Source organism: Falco rusticolus, chromosome 5 (genome assembly GCF_015220075.1).
Source record: "Falco rusticolus isolate bFalRus1 chromosome 5, bFalRus1.pri, whole genome shotgun sequence".
In the NCBI taxonomy this organism is placed as follows: Eukaryota; Metazoa; Chordata; class Aves; order Falconiformes; family Falconidae; genus Falco; species Falco rusticolus.
In genome coordinates, this window is record NC_051191.1 from 16,326,652 (window position 1) to 16,351,057 (window position 24,406).

Below are 24,406 nucleotides of genomic sequence, written 5' to 3' on the forward strand. Positions count from 1 at the left end.
TTAAATTTGCCTGCCATTGTGTTAGCCTCGATACAAATAACTGAGTACCTGGATACAAATACCTGTTATGAAGTGCCTTCATAACATCTCTCCTGAAATACTGTGCTCTTAGTATGTCTACCTACATGATACTTTAAAAAATAAGGTATGTAAAATATTCACTAGTACTTTAGACGACACTGAAGGAATCCAAAATCAGCTTAACAAGACTCAGGAAAAAAAAGTCAGAAAACTCATGATGATCTCAACTAGACATACTGCAGGTGGTCAGTGCTAGTCAGGTCCTGGCTGTGGGTTACCTATCCTCTGAAACCAGCAGCAAAGCTATTGAGAAGCCTACTTCTGTTTCCCTTTTCTATTCTTTCCTGGTTAGCTTAGGTAGAATCAACGAAGTGACGGTCAGGAGCTGTTTAGCATTTCCATGTTCTCCCAGTCAAAACCTTGCCCTTTTAGCACTGGTGTCTGGATTCAACTTCAAGCAAATTTTATTTTATTGAAATGTGGCTTGGGGCAAAATCCAAGTATGTAAAGCACAAGGCAAATAAATGTTTCAGAATATTCAGTATATGAAAATAGCTGGGGTTTATAACAGAAAGTGCTCACCATTTTTGATAACAGAAAAAATTGTTGTCTGAGCTTCAAATGTATCATTTAAAATTAAATCCATGAAGGTTGTCTCTGCTTTAGCTTTTTTCCAGAAGTTTTAGAAGTCTGTGAATTTCAGCTAGAAGCCTGTCAAAAATAGTAAAGTAACTCCAAAGGAGAAAAATACTTTGTTCCTGAAACCCAAGGACAAGCTTGCCTATACATACATAAAGAAAAACTCCAGCTAATATTGGTTGGGGGGTGGTTTGGTCATGTGCCAGATAATTACACATGCAAGCTCTTAATATTGAAGGTATAATCCTAACTCTTAGATTTTGCTAGCAATAACCTCACCAAGGCATCAGGTTTGCTGTGACATACTCAGCTTAAGAAAGAAACTGCTTTTTTCTCTAACGCAGTAACTTCATAATGTAGCCTTCTTTATGGTAATCATTGTGAGTGTTTTATTACCTGCATTTCACGGCTAATTCAAAACCTGGGCATTCCTGATTTAAAACAAGCCTATTCTAATCTTATTCAAAAGGTTTTATATACAACTTTTTCTTTGGAGGACGGAAGGGTATGAAGATTTACAGTGTGACACCCTGCCCCTGCTTCTCTGCTTGGAGCTGACAAATTGTTTATTGCCATCTCTGGACGCGGTGTGAAGGACACCTCCCTTCCCCGGCTGAATTTGCCCTCAGCTCCTGCTGTGTTACTACTTGAATTTTGATCTTCTATTTGTTCACAAAGTCAGAGTATAGCTCTGCTGGTCTAGGTAGTAGCAAACATCCAAACTGCAGATTTCTTTTTTAAATAATCCTAGTTTAGGATTACTGAAATAATAGTAATATGGAGTAATAGTATTAAGTAATAATGTTGAAAATTATATTGAAAGCCAGTGGCTTGCAAGACTGTCTCAGTAAAACCTGTCCTGGAGTGCAGTTGTATGTTCGTCTTCCACCCTTCTCTTGGGAAGAAATTCTTAGTGTAAACTGGGACGAATATTGGTTATATATATTATATATATTGGCAATATTGGCAATATCTGGCAATATATATATTGGCAAGATATATATATATCAGCAATAACTGGCAAGCACCAGATACATACATTTCTTATATATTTTAAAAAATGGTTCAAATGTCAAAGAATAATGCCTGAACCTTGGTGATGATTTTTTCAAATGTATTAATTTCATTCTTTTTTTTTTTCATTGTCAGCTTGAGTTTTGCAGAATTAGATACTTACATGAAAAACAATCTTGCTATTTTATGATTTTGAGTCAAGAACATAAATTGTTTAAACACTGATAAAAACACATTTGTCACCACAGCCAGTAACTGCTACTTACATTGACCTTGAGGACTTTCCCAAAGTAATTTTAATCTTAATACAACCTGCCCTGCTTATTAAAATAATAAGAATAAGCAACACTTGTCTCCCCTCTTTTCATGGTCTCCATTGCTCTCTTTCCAGTGGCACAAGTGAAATACCACACTTGCCTTGCAAAGCCCTTTTTCAGTGGCCCCATTTCTTTTAAGCAGTAACTTTGATCTTCATTGCATGGTTTGAGAGTGTTCAGATTTAACAGACAACATTTTTCGTATGGATTGTACTGACAGGGAACACTCATTTGATATCGTCTTTGCAGTATGGGCAGCAAATATGGCCTTCTCCCCTTTTTTAGCAGCTGATTTGGACTTGGCTTTGTTTAAGAGTGCTGTACCAAAAGTTGACTGTAACACTAACTGAAGCAGCATGTGTTATAAAGTGTATATTGCTGGTTATTTTTACTGTTTATGTTCCTTTAATTTTTGTCTAACAGAAAACTCAGTGTGTTGCTGGTTTGCCTCCCAGCCTCTGGCCAGCCAAAGTGGTTAAACTGGCCGAAGTTCACTGGTTTTTGAATTGAATTCCCCTGAAACAAAATGAACGAGCGTGATTAAGGGTTGGAACTCCTAAATGCCACAGAAGTAGGAGCCGGCAGCAGATGTCACTCAGTAAAGTAGACCATCTCAGCAGATGGGCAAATATGAAACGCAAAGGCTTTTCCTGACATCGTTGGGTTTTAATATGATAGAAATAAAATGCCTTGTCAGTAAAATATGAGACGGTTGCTTTGTAGTCATTCTGGGTACATGGTTGGTAATTCAAAGTCCTGCTGCCTTTGCAATATTAATTATTCTGTGCCTCGTTAAAGCAAGAATACGTTTCAGACCAGCTGAACGTACCACATGCAGCTGTGGTGGGTCTGAAGTGTCTGTTCCTCTGTTTACAATTTAACATTAGTAAAAGGTACAAGAAAGCAACTTTGTGGGTCATTTCCAGGATGCTAGTTGATGTATCAGGCAAAGTTATAGAGATGGGATTTCGTCCCATGTTTTGGGGCAGTTTTCCTCCTGCAGAGGTATGTGATGTGCATCTCGGAGCGGAAAAGCAGTTCTGTAGAGCTGAGAGCTGCAAATGAGAACTGCCTCGGGGGAGCTGGGGCTGCAAGCAGTGTACTTAATGACATATGTTCCCATTAAAATGTGTAAGCTGTTCTCTTGTACAAGTGGTTAACACCTTTTTAATCAGGCCATTTATTTCATTACAAAAATAAGTACCTCGAGTTGGAAAATTATAGTATTTGAGGGTCAGCAGTTTCCACATCTGGGTGTATACATGTACATTTATACATATATAAAAAGGTGTATATGCACAGCTTTCAGTGTGACTGAACATATGTGAAGCACACATAAACATAACATATGACTCGTAGCGCACGTGAGATGTACTCCTACTGCGAGCAAAGCTGATGCCATCAGAGGTGCTGTCTAATTGAGTGCTGCTTCTCTTAAATGTGGGAGATAGCTCGTGTCTGCTGCTTTCAATCTTACATTTCAGCATGCTTATGAAGTAGAAATTTTGACCTTTGGAGCACGGGTTAGGATTTGTCTGTTTCACTGGGTGTTGAATTTTCTGAGATGGATGAATTACCTGCTGTCTGAAGAAAAATAGTATTTTTAGTGTATTTAATTACCACTGAGGTTGTTTATCATGTCTTCTAGGTTGAATTTTTCATCCCTGTTTTTGTTGTTTTGACTGTCCCCTGTATCAATTGTTAAGCTCATCTTTTCTGACAACACCCAGAAGGCGCCCTTTTATAACTCAAAAGTAAATATATTACCCTACCTTGCAGGGGTGCCATAAGGCTTAATTAGTTCATTTTTGTAAAGTGTTCCGAGATTCCCAGATCAGCATCAAATGTTTATTATTAATTATAGGCTCTAGTGAGTATATTGGATGATTTCTTAATTTAATTCTCTTCAGGCATCCTTAAAATAACCGATTCTGTAACTTTAATTCCTAAAGTGCATTTGCTTGTGGCTCAAGTAATTCTGTATACATTTTCATATCACTATATTCATACTTCTGGAATTATTTTTTTTTCTATATAGTAATACAAAAACCAGTTTTTTTACTATGAGTTCTGCTATGTGGATTATTCTCTAATAAGAAGGTTTTGTTTAAACATTATATGGTGTTTTTTTTCCTGCAGTGAGGGGTGTTAAGTAATTTACTTTGCTTCCCCTGGGAAATTTGCGGAGATTACATGGCACTGGTGTGATTTATCATTTCTACTTTATTTCTGACTCATAAAGCATGCATTATTTTGTGTTTACCTTCAGCAACAGATCACAGGAAATTTCGTCATCTATCAAAGTGCTTTAAAATTGGGAAAAGTGATGTGACAAAGGCATGGTCAGCAACTGTATCATTTATTGCTTCGTTGTGCCATAATGCTTCTCGTTTTATTGGGGTTTTTTTCCAGGATCGGGTTCATGTCGCTTTAGTTACTCAGATCCCAGCATCACCGTGTCCTACAGTAAGAACAGTTCTGCAGATTGGACTCAGCTGGAGAAAATTAGGTTTGTTACAGCTTTTTAATCATGTTCATGCATTCTGGCTGAGCAGGTGGTGTCTAAACCTGGCTGGTTTAAAACCTTTTTAATTGTTAACCTTTCAGTTCTTACTTGTTCATACATGTTAAAAGATAAGAGATGAAATTATGGTCACTAAAGCTAACTGCAGAACTGCCACTGGGTTTGGTAAATCACAGTTTCATTCATTGATTATGTGGGGAGGTAAGGAAGATAATGACTTCAGAGTTAAAATGCAATTCTTAATAACGAGCAGGTTCAGGTACCTGAAAAAGCAAAACTCTTGATGACTTGCACCTAAGCACTGCTTTTAATGTCAGCAAGAGCCATAATTTATAGTGCTACAAGTTTCTACTTTGGAAGGATAAGACTTTCAATAAAAATAGTTTATAGTTTTATATGAACACTTGGCTCCTAACACTCTCATAATAACAAGGTTATGGTGAATTATGCCTTGTTCTTAAACAAACTGGTTTACATGAAAGCACAAAGGATTACAAATGGGGATTTTTGAAGTATTTTTATAGAATCATAGAATCATTAAGTTGGAATTAAGTTTAAGTCCAACCGTTAACCCAGGACTGCCAAGTCCACCACTAAACCACATCCCTAAGCATGGCATCTATGCATTTTTTAAGCACTTCAAGGGATAGTGACACAACCACGTCCCTGGGCAGCCTGTTCCAGTGCTTGACCACCCTTTCAGTGAAGAAATTTTTCCTAATAACAAATATAAGACTGAGGCAAAGAAAGCATTAAGTACCTCAGCCTTTTCCTCATCCTTTGTGGTAGTGTTCTCCCCTGCATCCAATAAAGCCCTCCTTTTGTTTCTAATGTATTTGTAAAAACATTTTCTGTTGTCTTTTACAGCAGCAGCCAGCCTGAGTTCTAGGTGGGCTTTCACCTCTCTAATCTTTGCCCTGCATAAACCTCGTGACATCCTTATAGTCCTTCACAGTTGATACTGCAATATGCAATAAGCACAGTGTCAGAGTTGGATTTTTCTAAGAGAGCAGAACCAATATTTTATGAAAATGCTGTTCTGGTATAAATTCCTTGTAGCGTCTCAGTCCACCTTCCTGCATTACCTTAGTGTCTGTGCCACACAGGCAATTTGATTGAGCCTGTTTTCAGCCCTCCGAGACAATTTCCAGAGCAAAAGGCTACTTAAATTCTAATGAGTAAGCAAAACTATAGCTGCAAGGCTGTGGGTTTCAGTATCTCATCCACCTGGGGATACATCCTTGGGGGAGTGGGATTACAATTTCATCGACAAAAGCACAAATTATGAAAAATGTTAGTAAATCTAATGATGCTAATTCTGATCTCAGAAAAATATAAAGCAAGAGTAACTTTACTGCAGCCCCTGGGGTTGCCCCAGAGTAACCACGCAATACCTTTTCCCACATTGATGCAAAATTATGGACCTCGTCCATAACATCAATTTAGTCACCCTCATAGCTCTGCAAGCCAGGAAACTCAAAAGTTCTGATAGTGCAAACACAAGCCCTTGAAACCCAATTTTTTTAAAAATTAATGGGTATGCAGCTTGATCTCTGTTGCTTTAACTTTGACTGCTGGATCTAGCAGTAGAAAATAGGTCAATAGAGCAATGTCGTGCAAAGTGGAGAAGATGAATTATGAAAGGATGCTCGTTTCTCCTGTGGTCCGTATGAATGGCAGCATTTATTTGAATGTGCTTCAGTGGCTTTCACTGTACTACGTGTAGTTCCAAGCTGTAGGGAACAGTAGGAGAACTGGGGAGAAGTGGGGCAGTAGGGCAGCTGTGAAGGGAAGGTGTTGTGTTGTGTTGTGTTGTGTTTTGCTTGTGTTGTGTTGTGTTGTGTTGTGTTGTGTTGGTGGGATTTTGGCTGTGGACTCCCGGGAGAGAAGGGAATGATGTCTCAGGAAGGCGGGCACTGCGTGGGCTCAGGGAGAAGTGAGGACAGTGTCTCAGAGCAGTGTTGCGGTGGAGGGTGACAGACATAACAATTAGCAAGTGCAGGGTGATTTCTGGGGGCAGATTCTGGGTGTGAATACGGGACAAATACGATTGCTTTTCGATATTTCACTACACTCTAATGTTTTGCTTTACGAAGAGAAGTTCATCTATTCTCTGCTACATAAGCAAGCTATCGGTGCCTTTTTTCACTGAACGCTCTGGATTGTCTCTGACAAAATGTTCACCCACCAAAGCATCGCTACCCAGGCAGAGGCAAGGCTGAGTAACTGACATCTTGCAAACCCCAGTTTTGTAACTCCCTGCAGCCTGAGGTCTGTCTGTAGCTAATTCCTTGCTGGGTAATTAATAAAACAAAAATGATAATTCTCAGCATCCCTTCCTTGCACACCAACTTCAATCCTTTCATTGCCATTAGCAATGTGAAGACATTCACTTGTGGTGAACCTCAGTCCTTTCACAGCTCAGAGGACAGCTCTGCAAAACAGAGCTCAAGGTCCTGACCCTTGCCTTATATTAATACTCCAGGTCTGCCTCTCCTCCCCACATTTCCCATTTTCAGCAGCAAGAGAGAGGACAAAGGGGTTGTTTCCTCTGTATTGCTCTTCAAGCAGAACACGGAAGGAAAGGCAACCTGGCCCTCCCCGTCCACCGAATTATCCTGACAGCAGGGGTGTGGGATTGGAAAGACACACTTGTCAGAGAAAATTCCCAGGTTTTCCCTCCAGGCACTCTGCTCCATCCAAATCTATGAGGGACTGAGGGACCAGAAGTTAGGAGTTTTGTTTGGTGAAAGCTCATGCAAAAATCCCATTTTGGGACACCTGGTTTTGCAAAGTGCTTCCTTAAATTTCTGCAAAATCCCTGATAATGCCCAGTCACCTAGGAACTGGGACCAGCATCGAGTTTGCCCCACTCTTTCCTCCTGCTCTCCAAACATCTGCACCAATCTGTTATTTAGTGCCTTAGCTTGCACTTTCTTCAAAGCAAGGCTGGCTGTTCAGGCTGTACGTGCACCGCCTGGCACGATGGAACTCTGCCTTGGGACAGGTATTTTCTTCCCCATAGAAGATTTATCAGTATACAAGGGACATCAGCACAACTGCGTCACACCTAGTAAATGCGTCAAATGGGGGAAAAGTGTTGCTGGCTATGGGTTAAACTTGCTCTAATTCCATATCATTGTTTTTCAGTGCCCCTTCCAATGTCAGCACAATCATCCACATCTTGTACCTTCCTGAAGATGCTAAGGGGGAGAACATCCATTTTCAGTGGAAACAGGATTATGTTCATGCTGGTGATGTGTATGAAGCCTGTTGGGCATTGGACAACATCCTGATCATTAATGCTGCTCACAGAAAAGTTGTGTTAGAAGATAATCTTGATCCTGTGGATACTGGCAACTGGCTTTTCTTTCCTGGGGCCACAGTTAAGGTTAGTCTGATTTCCTATGGCTTAATGTTTTTATTACTCTTGTATGTAGAAGAAGACAGTAGCATCTAACCAAACTGTGAACACACAAAGGCATTTAGGCCACTCCATCTGCTTCTAGAATTGGTCTCTTTTTTTACTTTGTTTTTACCTTTTCTGTGTCCCATCTGGGCTTTATAGAACAATACAACTTCTCTGCCGTGACCAAAGCCAAATGAAGTTTATACTGTCATGTCAAAGATCATGTAACAGAAATTGGGAAACAGCTTCCTTTTAGCAAAACAGTGCAATATTTTTGAAACAAATTCAAGTCTCTCCGCTGGGTATTTTGAAATCTACATGCTTATTTATTTTGGTGGTGTTTGACTACCACTACGCTTCATCACAAACCATCACAAAAAATATGGTTTCCTACTTTTTCTGACTGTAAATACCACATCTCTGTTGCAGCATGCATTCAAGTAGTGGCTGTTTCTTAAAAGTCTCTTTTTCAGTAAGATCTTGTTTTGATACATGAGATCAAACTGTACAACCTTGTGAAAAACTCTAAGGACCCCTACGAGATTTCTGTGCACAGTTCCTTCAAATGCAGCATTGTTCAACGCCTGGAAATCAGTTGGATTCTTGCTTTCTATGTTTCCAAGCAGCCAGAAGTTGAAGAGCAGATGACTTTCTGTTTTCATCTTATTTTTCATTCACAAAAAAAGGCAGTTTTGATGTTGGGGTTCATTTATGATGCTGGTAGTGGTTTTGGCAGGTGCATAGGAAACAGATGTCGAATACTGAGGGCAGTAGAGGTTGGCTATGGCCTCATCCTTTTCCCACAGAACCTGATATGAATGGCCTCAGATTAATCTTTTTAGAAATAAATACTTCCACTAAGCTACTGACAGTACCTGCATATTAACTTTTTTTTTTTACTTCAGTAAGACCATTTAAACTACAATGATAACATTTTAAATTGAGATTTTAGAATCAAACAATATCCTGTATACTTAATGAAGTAACTTTCTGTGATCAGTTTGCTTTTGTTTTCTTGTCAGTCTTATCTCTAGATTTTAAAATCCAGCCCAGGCATGTGAAGGTGTGAAAGCAACGCAAGGATTAAGGTGCCATAGGCACAGTTACTTCTCAGCCAGCCAAGCCTAAACACTGCTTGCTCCTTCTGAAACATGTATAAACAACATTTAAACTTTAGCAAGTAAACCTCTGTTGTTGTTGATTTCTTGGGGTTTTGTTTAGTTAAACTCAGCCAGTTTGTGTCAGTACACAACTATGGTTACATGAAAGACGAGGGACCTAAACTCAGAGATCACTTAGTGCTTCTAGACAGAAATCCTGTTCAAGATCAAAACTTACATGAGACATAAGTAAGGATTCACCAACCTTCCATTCCTCCAAGGTCATCTTCTGTTTTAGGGACAAACGAAATTTGCAAGTGTCTGTTCCCAGCTACACATTTGACTATGTGTAGCCACTTACACCAGGTTAAGGCAATGTGTAAGACTGTGGTACAGCCACACTGGATTAAGGCTGTGTGTGTGTGATGCAGGGCTTTTATTCTTCATGGGACTCTGTAGTTATTTCAAACATTTTTAGTGTATCTAGATTGCAACCAGAGCACTCCTGTAGTCAAATTTCATTTTTAAGGTTTTTGCTCCAGTTTTCCTCAGATTTTCAGGAACAATCTTGCCAAACATAATTTGAACAGATTTTGCAATGTGAACATGTCATGTTAAAACTATAAATTGGGTCAAGATTTACATCAGATTCAGCATAGACTCCGTTGTAGCATTATAACACCAAGCACATATTTTTTTTTGACAATTTTTCTGCTTTTCAGGTTTGGAATGTTATATAAAACTTTACAAAAACTTTTAATATTTTCTTTAAAACATTTAACATAGCTCTAATCTCGGTTCATCACACACTATTCTGTATAAATAGAAAGGTAAGAGTCTTTGTACAATGTGCTAATGACATTCCATCACATTTTAAATGGAACTACACCAGTCACCTCTGTTTCAAGCAGCATTTCACAGCAGACAGGTAACTTGTCCAGCATAATGGCAGAACGATGGCAGCAACGACTGGTACATATTCACAGGATTCCCAATATTGTTATTGCCAGTATTGTTAATGCTCTCAGGCTGAAAGGGTTCAGAGAGACTGGGGGAAGCTTTTAGGAGATTTCTCTACCATAGCCAAAGGCACCAGCCTACAGAATAGTGTTGGAGAAACCCTGACATTGCTACAGGGATAGCTAATTCTAGTTCTCTTTTTCCTACAAGTCCTTTTGCTTCCCAGACATCTTAAAACTTGCTAAATAGTCCTGATGTTCAGAAAGCCTGCATATCCATTCTAAATTTTATTCTAAATTTTTACTTATATTTTTACTAAAGGATCAGCAAATGTCATTGTTATACTGTGCTATCTTTTGTAACTCTTACCTGTGTGCTTTTAAAGAAGTTCCCATACTCACAGTCTTATCACTATGCGAAACTCCATTTCAAGCTGATGAGACCTTATCTCTGCCATCCAAGCCTGTTTGTGCCATACAAGTTTCAAATCATATCCTCCTGTCCTCTGCCAATTAGTATTTTAGATCAACTGGCCTTAAAAATCTTTCTCAAAGTTTATGTTAACTTCTTCACTGGCTTCCTTCAATGCATTTCCTTATGAATTTCCTTGACCATGCCAACAAACAGTCACATTTCTGGATGTTACTTGATGTCGAACTCAGTTTTGATTAGTATTTACAAAATCGTAGGTCAACTCTTTTCCTAAATTGTGCCATAAAGATAAGTTGGACTGAGGGAATGAAACATTAAGAAAAGTAAAAACAAACAAGAAGAATGATCTTTTGAAATTTCTTCCACTTACTGGGGTTATTTTCTGTATTCATCCTTTGTTGCTCACCACCTTTCACCCCTTAAAATGGTTGATATTGCATATTTCTCAGATGGAAGTTTGGTGCCAGTCTGAGATAGCTCATCCAGCTGGTAGGCAGAACAGAAAGAAGAGGAAAAATACATACTTATTTCTGGTAGAAAAAAAGAGTAGAGACAGTCTTTCTCTAAGTGTTTACTTTTTGTCTAAGTGTTTACTTCTGGACTGCCCCAGCAGGCATTGCTCAGATGGTGGAACCTTCTCCTTGGAGGCTCTGTGAATAAGTAGTGAGTGAAGCAAACCAGGGTGTGAACATGAGCCCGTGGTCTTACCTTAGTTGTTATGACACCCCCCTGATTGGCTTTGGCTTGTGCAATCTCCTAGACATTATCTTCAAGGGATGTACCCTCATGGATGGGCCACGGAGTGTTTCCAGTAGGCAGCAAGGATGACGCCACTCTTCTAGGAGGAGAGAGTTTGCCTAGGTGGATGCAAACTCTGCTGTGTTATTTGCTGTCAAGGCCATAGGATGGTTCCTGGCTTAATCCTAGCATGTTAAAACAGCCCACCCCACCCATCCTTTCAGCCACCCCAAACCTTTTAAGATAATTTTCATTAAAAACAATTTGTTGTCCTAGGAGGTTACTCTGTTAGTAAAGATAGGCATTAAGATATGGTTTGCTGGTAATTCAGAATGAATGTTGCTGTCATTCACATAGATGTGGTTTGGCAAGTTCTTTTCCAGTAGTTGCTCAGGAGGTGGGGTTTAGAATTGCTTGTTATACCTGGTACGTGCTCTTGTTGGATGATTATCAAGTTGCAAAGTATATTCTTTTCTGTAGAAAGTTTACTTTGGTAGTACGTGAGATCTACTAAAATAAATAGCAAACATTACAAATCCGGGAGTTTTGCTAGTAAAGCTGCTCAGATTAATAGCTACTTAGATTAGTAATTTAAAAAGGCAGCTGAAATTAAGAAAAATCCTACCATGAAAACTACTGCTGCGTCCTGGGTTCGATGCTGTGATGGATTCAGTCACTGGAGTGGACAGTGCAAGCCTTAATGGTAATTACGCACGGATGCATTCATTCCAGTTTGGTGGATTTGGACAGTGTATTCTCAATAAGCACTTGTGCAAACTTGCCTGTGCCCAGCTTGGGAAGCGGTTTCTCCTCCTCTCCCAGTTTGCTTGAGCTTGGACCAGGAATTTCATTGCGTTCAGGAGCGGTTGCTGCTCATTTGAGAGCACATGGCTGGTTGCAGATGCAGCTGGAACTGGCTGCTGAGATAGGAAGCAAGCTGAGAGATAAGCCACTGAATTTGTGTATTTCGGTTCCAAAGACGACAGCAAAAGGCAAGAAAGATGCTGTTAGCAAGGCCAAGCAACCCTTAGGAGATTAATTGGATCCACTGGAACATATTTATCTGTGTTGGACTGTGTGGAAGGGTGTTGAACAGGATAAATTCCTGACTGCATTTCAGCATTTCCAGTGACAGCTCTGAGCATGGGCACGGCCCAGTAACTAACTGGACATGGTTAGGGTATTGCACTGGTGGTTGAGGCTGCTGAAAAGCATGAAGCAGTGTTGTGCTCTGAGAGCTATTAAAGGTCTCTGAACCTCAAGACTTCATACTAATTGGGGGAAAAGTAATGCTTCTGGGATCTCTGCTCCTATAGAACACAAAAGTGATTTCATCTTTCAGGGGACACTTCATGTATCTTGTAGATTTGACCAGGAATTATGGTGGCTTGGGGTACAACATGTGCCAGATTTTTAGTTTTCTCTGATTGCCCCTGTCCAAGATTGGATGTGCAAGCTTAAAACTGAGATTGAGAAGGGAGATGACCTCAGCAGTCTTATAGTTCATGTCTCTGCAGTATTTTGATTATGTAAAAATATCATTGAGGTCAAACCACCTGTCTCTGGAATTTTTCTACATCTGGGAAAAAGCAGTATAGATCGTTAGAGACACTAGAGCGGTGATGTATTTGGTCATGATGTGTTAACCCAGTGACATGTCTCACCTCTGAGAAGAACCAAGTTACAGAACTGCTGTCTCACAGTAGTTGCAGCCACTCTTCCCTTGGTGGCTGAAGGTTGCAGCCCACCTGGTCAGCTTTAGTGTGTTTGGTCTGCAGGGCTTGGCGACTACACCTGGGGTTGTGTGTGATGCTGATCACAAGCATGCAGCCTGGCACCGCATGGAATAGGGCAAGGGGGGAAGGTCTGTGCCATCCTCACTGAGCAAGCTGGGTTTAGGACCAGGGAACAGTACCTGATGCATGTTATTCACTACCATGGACATGACCAATAAATCCTGACAGTGTCCCAGCCCCAATATCCTGGTGCAGTAAGCCCCTTAAGTAACAGGTCATCAGCACTCAGCTCATTTTAATTTCCCAGAAATGCATGCCAGCTTAGCAGAAAGCTACATAAGAGGACAGTGGGAGATCTGAACATTCACACTCAGAAAAATATGCTGAAAATGTGTCTGTAAAACTGGGTGACCTTTCACCACACACTGAGGGAGCAGGGCTACGCACATCCTAGATCTGCAAGTCCTTCCTGAACCTGTGTTGTTGTGTGTCACTGAGCAGAGGAGACATGCACGCAGGCCTAGGAGTTTGGCAAAAAGAAAGGCTGATTAAGCTATTCTGCCACCCCCAGTTCCAGAGCAGATTTCCAAATCTCTGAATACTCTGTTAATTAATAGGAATGGCACTGGGTAGTCTTCTTTCAAAACAAACAGCCTGATATTCCATATATATCTTTGTTGGGTTTAATTGTTTGTGCTGAGATGAACAAATTGTGTGGTTTTTTCCATTTTTTTTGTTTTTGTTTTAAATTCTTGTTCAAAAAGGGGTTGAGGTACCTGTTGTCTGAATCAGGTCAAATATATTTGTTTGCAGGAGGAAAGGTAGTGCTCTGTTTACCAGTGTGAAAATGGCAGAAAATTGCTATGACTTTATGTTGGACAAAATTACACAGAGATGCTTTTGACAAGACTCTTTTATTTTTTGAATAAGATTTAGCAAGGCAGTATTTGGTCTGTGGGCCAAACCCAACCTCCTAGCCAGCTGCTTTGCCTCACAGGAGCCCTTATCCACCACATCTTCCTGGGAAGAGGTGAGCAGGCCTCCTGCTGTACCTCATCTGAGAGCCATTCCTGCTTCTCTGTGGGTGGAAAAGGGAGTGTGAGAGGGGAGGAGAGGTGGAGAAAGCAGAGCAGGGTGCACAAAAACCTGTCGACCGGCTCCCTTTTGTGAGTGTGGGCACTCTGAGCTGTGCCCATGAGGAGGCATCTGTATATCCATAGGGCTGGATCTAGCCCGTGTGTGGAATTGTTCTTGGGGGGTGGGGGTGCTGTTAATAATCACACTTTTAATTAAAATAATAACACTTAAATACAATGCCTAGGGGTTCATTGGAACTGATAGGTTGTTGACTGTGGTGTTGTGAGTTGTTCGGGCAGCGGAGAATCGCTGTTGGACAGCAATGCTGAACCTGCACCTTTCTCCATGCCAGTTCCCCATGGCTTGGAAGTGGGGGTGGGGGTGGCAGGGAGCCAGCATTAGCTCTGAGCTGGCATCAAAACACCAGGGGTCTTTCCTGCCTCCTAGAAGGAAAGAATTTGGTCTTTGCAGGTCACTGTGAGATGCACATTAATGAAAACAACATGAATTGACCCATTAGATGCCAAAGAGTAGAAATTACTTCGGTGGACTCTTTCTCACTTTTAATTTCACAGTGGTGTAAATACATATCATTACTTTCAGAAGAACAGATGAGGTTTCATCATGCTTACTGCAGAGTACTAGAAACATCAATAGTTCCCAATAACATAGAGGAATAGTTCAGTTCGTGCCAGTTAAATGACTCATTAAGGAAATTGGTCATTGTCAGAATGACCAGTGTTGTACAAATATCATGAGATGTCCTAGAAGATTAAGAACCATACAAATCTGAATCACTCATAAACAAGCAAAGTGTTTAGAACACTAGCCTTTGAATAACAGTCTGTAGTCGGAAATGATGAGTGAAAACACACTTTATAAACAGTATGTTACTGTGTCATAGAACAAGTTTCATCCCATTGTTTTGGAAAGGGAAGGTGCACTGTAGCCCTCCGTGCACCTGGCCTGCCTGTGCAGCCAAGGTTTTCATTCTGTAACTTGTATTAAATGATGTAAAAATGTAGCATGTGGGAAAGATTAAAGCCCTGGTTATTCATGGGAAAGTATTCTAATCACATTGTATTTTTTCATTTGGTTAAAGAAGGGACTTCAGGCCAGAAGTGTCAACAACCAAATCCACAGAATTTAGAATTTAGAATCTTCCCTAAATCCTGTTGTTGTATCTTTCCTGGCTAAGACATTGCATATGGAGTATGATTTTGTCAAGACTGAATCTATCCCTGTACCTGCTATCATGTCACAATCTTAAAATCTTTAAAACCTGTGTGACTCGTTCCCAGAAAGACATGATATCTAATTTATGGCTCCATTGACAATGCTGCTTTAATTAATTTTCTTCATCTTTTTTTCTTGTTCCTCTGCTTCCCATATCTCATCTGTTTGCATTGCCTAGATTTTAATTAAAAAAACCTCTCCTCTCTAAGGAGCAATCTGAAGTGGCAAAAATAATCACTTAAAATATTACAGTCATTAAAAAATTGGCTGCGGTCAAAGCCATGCATTTTCAATTTGCCGACAAACGATATTTTTGTTTCCTTTTAAAGTGCATTTTGTATTTGAATAGCATACGCCAGCCAGCCTGGCTATCAGAGATGCTCCTCCAGCTGGGTGGGCTGCATGACAACTTCTTAATGGGGGAAATTGATGGCCCTCTGCTCATGTAGAGGTGAAGGCATACTGGGCAGATTTCTTTCCATCTGCCATCAGCCCTTTGCAAGCTGGCACTGCCCAAATGCCCAACACATTCATTCCAATGCAAGAAATGTCGCCAAAAAATAAATTGTGAGGCCACAGCTGCCTGAAAGAATCATCGGGGCCATTAGGCCCTGGAGAGATAATGTGAAGAGGAGCATCAGTGTTTGTCTCTGATAAAAACCTAGCTAAACGATGGTAAAGATGACTGTGGATACTTTAAAGGCACAGAGATGAACAACATTTTCGTGGGAGTGTGGGGGAGAACCTCGGGAAGATGATATGCAGCACCTCAGCCAAAAATCTGTTACACTGAGGAATTTCACACTAGTGTTTCCTGTTGATGGTTCTCCAAACAGCACAGTTGTATCATTTAGTTGCCCTCTCTTCTGCTCTCCAAGTAAAGAAATCCCATACTGTAAAGCCAAGAGGTATTTATTGATTCACAAGTTTGACTTGAACAACTGGGACAGAAGCTGGTTTGGATGGACTTCAGTGTTTCTGTTTACATTCCCAATCCTTATCTTTTGAGCTTCTAAAAATCTTTCGGGCTGTGTCCTTAATTGCAACTATGGCATAGGCAGATCTCATTGATGCTTGTGCTACTTCGTATGGCAGGATGAACGGGAGACCTCCAGAGGTCCCTCCCAGCCAAGAGGTCACACTGAGGGTAGCAGATGTCTCCTTGCATGGTGCTCTCATACAAGTCTTTAAAAATAGGGAGATTGTTCATGCATGCTACATGATGTAGGTTCCAAGACCTTACTTGGGGCCCTTAAGTCATTTAGACATTGTGGAAAGCTGGTCAGCATTTATGAAAACATAAATCAGTAAAGTACCTTCTTTGCCAAATCTGATTTCCCTGCCTTTGTTGACCAATGGTTTTGAGCAGTCCTAACAGAAACCCTTCTACATCTCAGACGATCAAGAGGCTTTCCTAAAAGCATCTACCAAAAAAAGGTGAAAGCTGTAGGTAGATGTAAAATGTAAGGAGTATGGAGTAGGATAAAGAGAGTGACAGACTCTTGACAAAAGTTTGATTTTGAAACCATGCAGTACCCTCTCACATAGTCTGAATCTTCAAATTATTAGCTAATGCCCTCATGTACAACAGAAATCTCACCTAAATTAATAAGACTTGCTGGCTCTCATAGCTAACTTGGCTAACAATGGTACTTATACACTAGAAATATTCATAAATAACAGCAAATTTGGCATGAAGATTTATTTTTTTTAGTAGTGGTACCACTGTAGCATCAAAGAGCCCTGAGCAAGGAATCTGCCACTGCTGCCTCCTCCGGCACAGATCAAAAAAATAGCCTGTGTCCCAGGAAATTGCCCTCTGTTTATAAAACAGGAGATAAGCTGGAGCTGGGGAAACCTGGGAGTAAAAAGAAGTATTGCAAGACGAGAGAGTGCTCGTCCTGCTGAACGGTGCCTTCTTCAGTGTAATTGATGACAAGGTTTGTTGTTGAGGGAAGCACTAAGGAAATGTCTGAAGGACATCATCTTGTGGGGAATTTGCCAAGCATGGTGGGAAGAATGGACAAGGTCATGTAAGTTTGGTCGTCTCGCCAGCAGACATGGTGGCAAGCATTGGCAGTCAAGGAAAAGTGAGCCATGAGGTGATTGCATGTGGGAGATGGTGGAGGCAGGTAAGGATGAGCCATGCAGGGCCTTGAAAGTAGGATAAAAGCAGCGATACCATAACTATCCAGTAGACAAACTTTAGAAACAGAAAACTCAGCGTGAAGATTAGATTGAAAGCAAATCCAAGCATGCTGAGATATGGGAATGCATCCAGCCAAATTTCATTTTGCCCTATTCATGTAAAGCAATAGCTTAACAATTGCAGCTAGTGAATAATAGTATTAGTAGTGCCAGATTAAATTAAACTGGGGTTTTTTTCCCCCTTGGGATGACCACAGTTCCTGAACAGAACTTGGCTTCTTTCCGTTTGGCAACAGGCAAGGGTTGTTTATTTAGGAGTACAACAGTTTACTTATGGCAGGCTGATAGTCCCACTCCAGTTGCAAACAATGGGAAACAGCTACTGTGGTGAAGTGGCTCCATTCAAGTGCCTGCAAGTGTCTTATGTTTTATTATGTAGGTGACTGGGGAGAAAGCTTTGTTTAATGAAGGTTATCAGATTTGTCAAAGGATTTATTCTCTAAATTAATTTTTCCTCTCAAATTAGTTAACTTTTCAGTGTTGTAATTTGAGTAAGGACACAGTAAATGTTCCACATGCTTTTAATCCCCTTTAAATAAAATTAGACTGTGCTTTAGTTCTGGACCTACAGCTGATGCTTCCATGGTAACAAGGAGAAATAACCTACAAGTTGCTGCCACTGGCCTTTTTAGTTACAAAATTTGCACAGCAAGCTAATTTGTTCTTATCATAGAAATCATTTCATTATAAAGAAAAATAAAACAGAGAACAAATTCAATCTGGACTTTGTAAAAGAAAACTCTACATCTATATAGAGATGTCTGCAGTATCTCCAGTTTAGAGAGAACTTATTCCAGTTAAATTCAAAACACAGTATATGTTCATTCCACATTTTTTATCACTTCAGAATGACACAAAAAAACCCCACTGTAAAATTCAATCCTTAAATACTGGAAGTATATAGACTACCACTGCAAGTGTAAAGCCTTTAATTTGGGAAAGAGGCGACAGTATGTAAATTGTACTTCAGTTCTTCATTTCTAAAGGCTTGGATTCAAATTCTGGGTTGAAACCAAGAGAAAAAGAGTCTGATGGTTTCAATTCAGTCTCTAATCTGTTCAAGCCCTATTAGAAACCTGCAAAATAATCCAACACAGTCAGCAGCCTCCTGGATGTTGAACAAGACTGACAGGGAAGTTGGGAGCAATGCCGGTGAGGGACCATCTCCTGTGGAGCTTCTTTTGCTCCTGAAAAATTTGGCTGAGGGCCCTTTGACGTTATTCACCCCTTAGCAGCCCATCGAGTGAAAAAAAAAAAAAGTAGTACAAGTAGCAACAGATAGTGACTGCCTGGAAAATCAGAAGAAAAACGTGGAAGCTAAGTGTAAACTGGGAGTGATGCTTATACAAGTGAGGGAAATGTGGCAGGTGGGAGAAGGCAAGAGCATGAGCAGAGGAACCCTGGCCCTTGTGGGGCGGCATGGCTCATGCAGATGGGGCTCATCCTCCTCTGCTTCTCCTACAGGCATGTGTCTGGGGTCCCAAAGGTGCCACTGGGGCAAAAAATGTACCAGAAAATGATGGCCCTCCCTCAGAACTTCTTTAAAAGCTATACCTCTGGTTTGAACATCTTTCTTACTCTCTTTAAATGTAATCAGCTTCTGTGGCTGGTTTTGTAGGTATGTAGAATAACAGGAGTTAAACCCCAGTTTGAACTTCTCTTCTGCGTAGCTGTTTCATGTGAGATTCAAAGATAACGTGAGCAGAGAGTGATTTAAGCCATACGTTGTGTGGTTCATTAACATATAAAATATGCATAAAATACATATTCACAGATAATATGTAGCTGTGTATAAAAGCATAAAGATAGTTTTATAGAATTAGTGAAATAAACGATGCTTTTGAGCTTTCATAAAGGGTTGGTCATATACTACTGTATCAATAATTACTTATTCACCCCTTTGCCAAACTGCCCATTTATTTAACTTGACAACCTAAATGGAAACTCCATCAGGTGTACTTCAGTAAATATTCTGTTAAACAGCGGAAGAGCACAGAAATGTTAAGTGATAATAGGTTTGCATCTGGTTTGTGTTTATTTTAATAGGTTGCTTTCATCTGGCAAGAGATTACTAATTACATACTCCACTATCAAGTATATACTTATATGTAACTTAGCACCTGAGAAATAAGTAAGGCTTAGAAAGGATTTTCCAAAGCTTGTGTGCAATTGTAATAACTAGCTCAGTAGGATCTATGTGTCTGTTTGTTTCCTAAGAGATGAAGGGTTACATGGATTTGAATTAAGTTTTAGCCTGAATATTTATTTTTAGTGTATTTACTTGACTGCCTGCAGATAATAGGAGTTTTGTGGCAGATTGATTGACAGATAAAGGATACTTCATTTCTGTTCAGCAAATTAAGAGAATTCAGAAAAGCAAGAAGCAGAAAAACAAATTATTCTTAAAATCCTGATGTTAGCAATACCTGTGAACATGAAGGATAAAATCAGTGAACAAAAGCCATTTCTCAGTCAGTTACAAATAACTGTATGGTACAAGCAGTGTTTTTCAAGGAGAAGTAAAATATAAAACTGTTTCATGAAATTCTGCTAGTTATAAAATATTTTATGTGTAAATTATTCTGCCTTCTCAGTGGCAGCAGCTGCATATATGGTGCGCTGTGTATATGATGCATTAAACAGATTAGGGAGATTTATGACAAAATCTATTGAATTTCTGCAATAAGTTTTATCAACATTTGAGAATCTATTGCTTTGACCTTTCTTTGGAAGAAAAACATTCAATGTGTTTATTTTAGCAGTTGAAACAGTCTGTACATTCTTATAGTGTGTTTATTTCTTTAAGTGATATTTAGTCAGTGTTTAATAAACATAGAGCTGTTGTCATTCAACTATAGACCAGAAAGCGTCTATATAAAAATCCGACTTCAGGTCTTGATTTTTTTCTAACAATGTGTAGACACCTTTAGAAACATAGTCATAAATTATATTCCTAAATATAAATTAATTGCTATGTTATTGTCAATCATACTTGAAAATCATCAACAAAAGAATTTCAGTTATGTCTCTTTTTTGCATTAGTAAATGAAGGAATGTGACAAAATGTATTACTTTGTACTTTGCTTATAGAATCCCATGCAGGTGTACTGGGCAGTTATAATTTCTTGCCACATCGTTGTCTTTGTTAAAAATATAATTATTCACTTATGGGGCACTGCCATGACCTTTTTAAAAACAGAAGAGGTCATTGTCATACTTTCCCTCGGCACGTTATGAAGAGGTCCAGAGACAGGAGGGTACTGCACAGGCGGTACTGAAAAGGTCAATGCAATTTGGCATTATTTTATCTCTTTTTCAGATGTTGAACTCTGTTAAGAATGCAGAATTATTCTAATTAATTATTTATTATGTCAGCTTTCATTTTTAATACAACAAAGATTTTTTTTTAAAGTGTTTTAGCTAATTATTATTTTTATCAGTATTGCTGTAGTGTGAGCAATTTGATAGAATGCCAAGTTCTCAGTTTGCATTAAGGCCAGGTAGATCTTCTTTAGAAGCTTCCAGTATCTTGTTTGCCACACAGATTTGGAAGACTTTTACCATTTTATCAGACACACAAGAAGGCAAAAGTAAGATGGGAGAAAGAAGTAAATCTGAACTGTAACCCCCATGTGCTCCTCACAGGCACCTTCTTCCAGGTCGACACTCCTGGAGAGCTGTGGTAGGCAGGGCACACTTTCGATGCTGTTGAGGAGGTGCAATAGGAAAAGCAGATGTGTTGGGTTTGGAGGCAGCCTTGGGACCTCTGAGACTGCTGTATCACAAGACCTAGTCTCCTATAGAGCTATTAGTTATGCTATTCAAATGAAATAAGGCAAATATTTGCCTTTTCACTCATGCACTTCAGGCCCCAAGTTTACTGTATGGCAACGCATAGCAATTTTACACACAAACACCTCTTCTGGCAAAAATTCAGGCATGGAGACCTGATGTGTTTCACAGCACAAAACTTTTATGCTGACAAGATACCCATAGCAATGTTTGATGCACTACTAAAGTTATTTGTACACACAGTTGTGTATGTGCCAGATATAAAGGCAATACTTCAAAATAGAAATAAACACCTGAAGAGACGGTACATGACTTTTCTATGCAAACACAGTTTTACAATAATCTGTGGTGTGTTTGTAAGGAAGGTATGAGATTAGGGCGCAATCATCATTGGGAGTGGGGCAAGAAAGATAAAATATGACTGTCCATTTTTTATTTTATGTTGTTTCAGGTGTCGGTAAGTCATTAGGTAACATATAGCTCTCTCTGAGTTCTGACAGTGCATGAGCAGGACACTTTACAAACCTGATGTAGCGTCACCTCCCCTGTGCTCCTTTTGTCCACAGCATAGCTGCCAGTCGGATGGGAACTCCATCTACTTCCACGGGACAGAAGGCAGTGAGTTCAATTTTGCCACAACTCGGGACGTGGACCTCTCCACAGAGGATGCCCAGGAGCAGTGGGCAGAAGAATTTGAGAGCCAGCCTAAAGGGTGAGTGCCCCTCACCTGTGCAGGGCCTTAAGCAGATGTGCAGCATCACTCCAGGGGTGTGGAAACTGGATAAACAGAGAATTCCATTTTGTCTTTGCTGTGTAGTCAGGGAAGATCGTGACTAGGATAAATAGCAGTACAGTAGATAACAGGTGATTGTGGATTTTAGGAAGGAACAAGTCCGGAAAGCCCCAAAGGAGCAGTCAGTCTCCAGACCATCCTGTCACCTATGTTTTTAATGAAAAAAGTCATGTTTGTGAATTTTGCAGTCATTCTGAAGAAACACATGATGTTGATCTGTTTTTTCATTCACACCTGAGTGCTGTTAACAAACTCATATCCATACAAAATCCAATTCCTTGAGAAATTCATCCCCCTCTAGACTGCCGCTGTGAGCCACACTTTGCCATGAGAGATCTCCTGCCTGTGCAGAAGCCTGCAGGTGTGGAGCAGGTGGAGGCAAGACAGCTGAAGCAGCAGCCTGCTCTCACCTTCCAGAACCGAGTACATGGCCATGCCTGCCATGCAAGAGCTGAGGATCTGGCTGATAATTTACTGGTTTTTACTTTAAATATATACATTGGGATTCAAAGAGTATCTGTAAAGCCAGATCCAGCAGGGACTGCTGCAAACGCACGGAAAATAAAGAAGCCATCTAGGACAGCAAAATTGCTACTCTTAGCAAAACATGAGTGAGCTTAAAAGAAAAAAAAAAAAGTGTCCTGGTAAAGAAGTATTATTTTATATACCTTAGTGTATAAATTCTGACAAAAAGAAAATGGCCAACAATGTGGTCTTGATTCTTTTTTTTTTTTTTTTTTTTAAAAAAAAGACTTTAACTAGTTACTGTAACCCCAGGGCAATGAGAAACATACACTGCTAATTTATGGGTCTCTACCGAATATTGATTTTAACCTACAAAGTACTTCAGATCATTAGCAGCTGATTCAAATGCTGCCTATGCTGTGCTGAAGGTAAAGAGCACCTTTATAAGAAGTACATGCTAATGTCTCCTGTGGACACATAGTTTATGTGAGGCTTACAGAAAAGTATTCACTGTGAACTCTGTCCCAGTTTGAATAATTAACCCATGGCACAGCAGGTGCTGTTTTAGACAAAGGAAAGAAGATGAGTGTGTGGTGTGTTGTGTGACTGTGTGGGATACGTTTGATATGTTCTCTTAGTCTCTTTTCCATCTTGAAAAAACAGGATGGCAGTGTTACATCTGTGCTGTCTGCAGGTCCTGTCTCTACTGAACCAGGTATTTAGTTAAGCTAAGCTGGGCCAGTTGCAACCCTTGTTAACAAATACACAATTTCTTCCAAATTAGGAAGATTACATTTTTGCTGTCACATAGTGCGTAGCTCAAATCGCAGATGCCACCACTCCCAGCTAGGAGCAAGGCAGGGTGCAGCCAGAAGATGCATTTTGCTCTCTCATCCTGCTTGCAGTCCCAGGAACCAGATCCTGATCTGCCCTCCTGCATGTAAAACCTTTATGGTGTGGCAGCCTGCCCTAGCAGGTGGCAGTTTTGTTTTCTGAGGCACTAAGCAGCCAGCCCAAGGCCTCAAACCTTTTTCCCTTGGGTTTTGGTGTTTGTTTTTTTTTTTAAATTTCAAATTTTATTCTATATTAGAAACTTCCTCCTTACAATTGTTGCTCTAAGAATGGAAGATTAAATTGCATGCAGCCATGAAAACACACTGAACTCAGGTGATGTTACAGATTACATCCCCATCATATAAAATTGTAACTACCACTGTCCCTATCTGCAACATTTCTGTGGGACTTTGCTTTGGGAATTGTATGTGACTGCAAATATATGTGCCTCCTTAATTCCTAGAGAAATATTTTTGAATGCTGTTTGAACTATATTTAAAGTACCGCTTTACTGTATTCAAATAGTCACAGAAACACTTTCTTTATACCTGAGACAGAGCTTGCAGGAAGTTCTCAGGCTCCCCTTTGTAACATCAGCTCTCAAAGGAAAGGCAAAAGCATCCCTCATAAGGGAGAGAGCAAAAGGAAGCTCAATGTAGGGCTCACCACCAGCTTCTTCTGCACCAAGCGCTCTCAGAGGTGAGACCTGTGAAAGAGCTCAACAGTGAGGGCAGAGGAGCTTATCATTGTTTTTAATAAGCAGCTGACTGGTATTTTTTGCATGTCCCACCTAAAGCAGTAAGCTACATGGATAGGGGTTGTGGTTGTTAGTACCACGCATCTTCCCACTGTCATTCGGCTGTTTAACTGTGTAAATTAGGACCTGATCCTAAAAGTGGGCAGATCCTCACACCAGGCTGCCTCTGCCTCTAGCAGACACATTAATGCTTTGGACCTCCGTGTCCTTTTGCTCTAGTTTAGGTCCTAGTGATATTATTTAGAATAGTGATATTATTCTATCACCGGGTTTATAAAGAAGAATTTCAAGAGTCATGCAAGTGATAAATTAATTCAAATGTAATGTCCGCATCTCTGTCATGCCATCACCCAG

At 40.1% G+C, this 24,406-nt stretch overlaps 1 protein-coding gene across 2 annotated transcripts in view; it reads left to right on the forward strand.

The window, feature by feature from the left end:
• The window catches only part of RELN (reelin), a 297,870-nt gene that overhangs the window by 158,009 nt on the left and 115,455 nt on the right, over window positions 1-24,406 (forward strand). For both annotated transcript variants that reach the window (XM_037387677.1, XM_037387678.1), the window contains exons 9-11: window positions 4,404-4,500; window positions 7,666-7,906; window positions 21,770-21,915. In XM_037387677.1, the coding sequence (XP_037243574.1) occupies window positions 4,404-4,500; window positions 7,666-7,906; window positions 21,770-21,915 (484 nt within the window). The remainder of the gene's footprint in view (window positions 1-4,403; window positions 4,501-7,665; window positions 7,907-21,769; window positions 21,916-24,406) is intronic.